At 54.9% G+C, this 2804-nt stretch overlaps 1 protein-coding gene across 1 annotated transcript; it reads right to left on the bottom strand.

Moving 5' to 3' along the window:
* Positions 1 to 60: 60 nt before the first annotated feature.
* VDBG_02548 (predicted protein) lies at positions 61 to 783 on the bottom strand (the record flags this gene model as incomplete). The annotated part of the gene is made up of 1 exon (XM_003006363.1): positions 61 to 783. One exon carries the CDS (start codon positions 781 to 783, stop codon positions 61 to 63), a length of 723 nt encoding a protein of 240 aa, XP_003006409.1.
* Between the last annotated feature and the right edge of the window lie 2021 nt (positions 784 to 2804).

The raw sequence follows: 2804 nt of genomic DNA, 5'->3' as shown, positions 1-2804 counted from the left end.
CTGGCTGTCGATGGTCGTCAAAGTCCCCAACGGCTTCATTTTGGGCGGCAGCAGCGGCTTTTACGCTGCGCCTGTGTGGCGAGGAATGATGGGAGGCTCGCTGCCGGTGCCGGGCAAAGGAAGCGAGGGAAACGTGTGGTCGAATCTGGGTTGCTCACCATCGACGGCGCCGTGGGACGTCCTATGATGGCGGAAACTGGCAGCCTGGCGCAGACGACGTCCCCAAACAGAGTGAGAAGTCCCGGGACGAGGACTGGTACTTGGGCTAGCAACGGGGCTGCAAGATGTCTGTTGGTCAAAGGCATCGGTAGGAGTCTGATATGCTATCGAGTGCCTCTGCCTGTGATTGACCATTCCTTTCAGCGATATGGAAGCCCTGCGAATGATGCTCTTGATGCTGCCGTCTTCGCCAGCAGCCTGCCTTGTCCTTGTACCGGCGGCGACACTCTGACTGTGGCCATGTTTGGCTCGCGACTGGGTTGGTGCCGAGGATGAACCATCAATTGCTAAGCCCTGTATGTTGAGTCCAAGTCCGGTGCCGTCAGACTTGGGCGAGGAGAGAGGAAGTCCAAACATGGACTGGGGACGACGTCGCGAGAAAAGAGAGTAGGAATGGCTTTTGCTTCGGAGGCGGTCCTTATTGTAGGCGGCGGCAATGGGCTCGCGTGGAGGATAGTCGACCGCTGTGATTGAAGAGGATGTCGAAGCCTCGCCTGCGGGCTCGTCGAATATGGCCTCCTGAACAGGCGCCCAATCCGTCACAGGGATAACTCGTCTTGACATGTTGTTTTCTGGTTGCTGATCAAAAAAGGTTGCGATACACCGTGTTGAAACGTATTAATGACCTTCGGGACTGAACACGTGTGATGGTAGAAGGACGGAGGAGGAAAGTCGGTACACCCTGTCGCTGACAGGTCGGGCGTCGCGTTCAAAAAGAATGTAGGTCGAGTCGCAGGATCGGCAATCTAGTGGGAGGCATTAGTTGGGTGTTGCAGGAATGCTCCGTTTATGAGCGTCTCGTCTTTGGGCCGACGCCTCTCCTTTTTTCTTCCTTTTTGGGGAGAGGTTCAAGACGGGACTGTCTCGGAACTACCGCCAAATGCACTACCAATGCAGGGTGGCGGCCAGTGGGGCCACGCGGTAGGCTCCGCCTGGGGTTCTCGGGGTGCAGACACAGGGACCTAGGGAGGTACAACTCACCAAGGGGATTTCAAGTTGGCAAGCCAGTGGTTGAGTTAGGAGTGGGCTGATGGCGAGCAGCGGCTTCCTTGAGTGGCTGCGTGTCTTCTAGCCTCGTAACCGTTGGCCTAGGGCCGGCTTGATCCTTTGTCAAAGATGGTTCGGAGTCGCCAGAAGGGGGAAAGAAAAATCTTCGGCCACCTGTTGATGGTAAGGGGAAGGCAATGGCGCCAGGCCGATGTTTGGATCCAATGCACCTAATTGAGTTCGGCCAGTGCGTCTTGGCCTCCAAGACAACGCGGGAGGGCAGGACGGCAGGAAGAAAACGGCAGCGATCAGCAATTCGTTGACCAGTCAGACGAGTTCTGTACGTGCAGCGGAGGCCGCGAGTCAAGTGTCTGTGGTTTCGAACCACTTCACTTGCCTCTGCTGGTGGCGGCTCTCGTAGTGTGACTGGCACAACAGACCTCGGCGGGTGTGGTGGGTGAGGTGAAAGGTTCTGCAAGTAGAAGTAGTTTCGATCGGTGGATATGATATTCGCCTGAGCGAGGTTTGGACGTTCAAGAAGATGCCCTACATGCGCCATAACCTATTCTTCGCTCGGTGACACAGGATCAGCGCCGTGTCGGCGGATTAGGCGAGTCCAAGGGAGAGGAGGTAAGGAGCAATGCCTGGCATGACACGAGGCGTTGGCACGTGTCGGCGTCTCTTCAGGGTTCCAGGCGAAACAACAAAGGGTATGATGGCGCCGCCGTTGAATGGGGTCCTGGAAATTGGCACTAACGCAGCCAAAAGAATGAGGGAGAGAAAAACGCAACCCCCAGGTTCGATTGTCCTGTTCTATGTTACCTTCCTGAGCAGAACATCAAACACAGTTGAATGGAAGGAGACAATGCAGGGTCCTATGGCCCTGCATTGAGTTTACCCATGGTGGTGGTGTACATTGAGGTGCCTGCCCGACCGCATGTCAACATGCACCTAGACCAATCTCTTGGGACCACTGACAGCAAGCACCATGCCGAACCTGGGCGCAAATACAACACGACGACACCACATGCTTATGAAATCAAATGATCACCAAGCTGCAGTGCCCGACTGAACCTGAAGCAACGCTCTCTGCCCAAATATTATGCTTTGATACCGCCGACACGCATCCACTCAGGTGCTCACCGCCCCTCGCCACCATTCATTGCTGTCTTGAGGGCCAGGGATAAACAGACACTGATGCACCCGAGGCCTAAGTAAGAAGTGATGTGTGACGGCACTTGCACCCACAAAACAGGCTTTTACCGATCATTCGCCTGACCCTTTACCCCTTCTATTTTTCATCAGCCTGATCCATACATACCTACCTGCCCGTTGTCGCCAAAACGAAATGCCCATGTAGGCACCTTTCCTGAGGACGTAGGTACTTGGAGACGCGAATCACTTTGGGCGAAGTATCGATCAAAACAGATACCTAGGTGGACTACAGAATTGACTTGGCGCGACATCATTGCGCAATGTTATCCATGGCATCGCTATTTCTCTGTGTATTGATTTGATTGTGGTTGGTGACACGGTCTTAGCTTGCGTGCAACAGGTGTCACGGTCGTAATCAGGTACATCAGCCCCCCTGGCCTCCC

This window comes from Verticillium alfalfae, genomic scaffold (assembly GCF_000150825.1).
Source record: "Verticillium alfalfae VaMs.102 supercont1.3 genomic scaffold, whole genome shotgun sequence".
NCBI lineage: Eukaryota > Fungi > Ascomycota > Sordariomycetes > Glomerellales > Plectosphaerellaceae > Verticillium > Verticillium alfalfae.
This window is presented reverse-complemented; position numbering and strand designations above follow the sequence as displayed.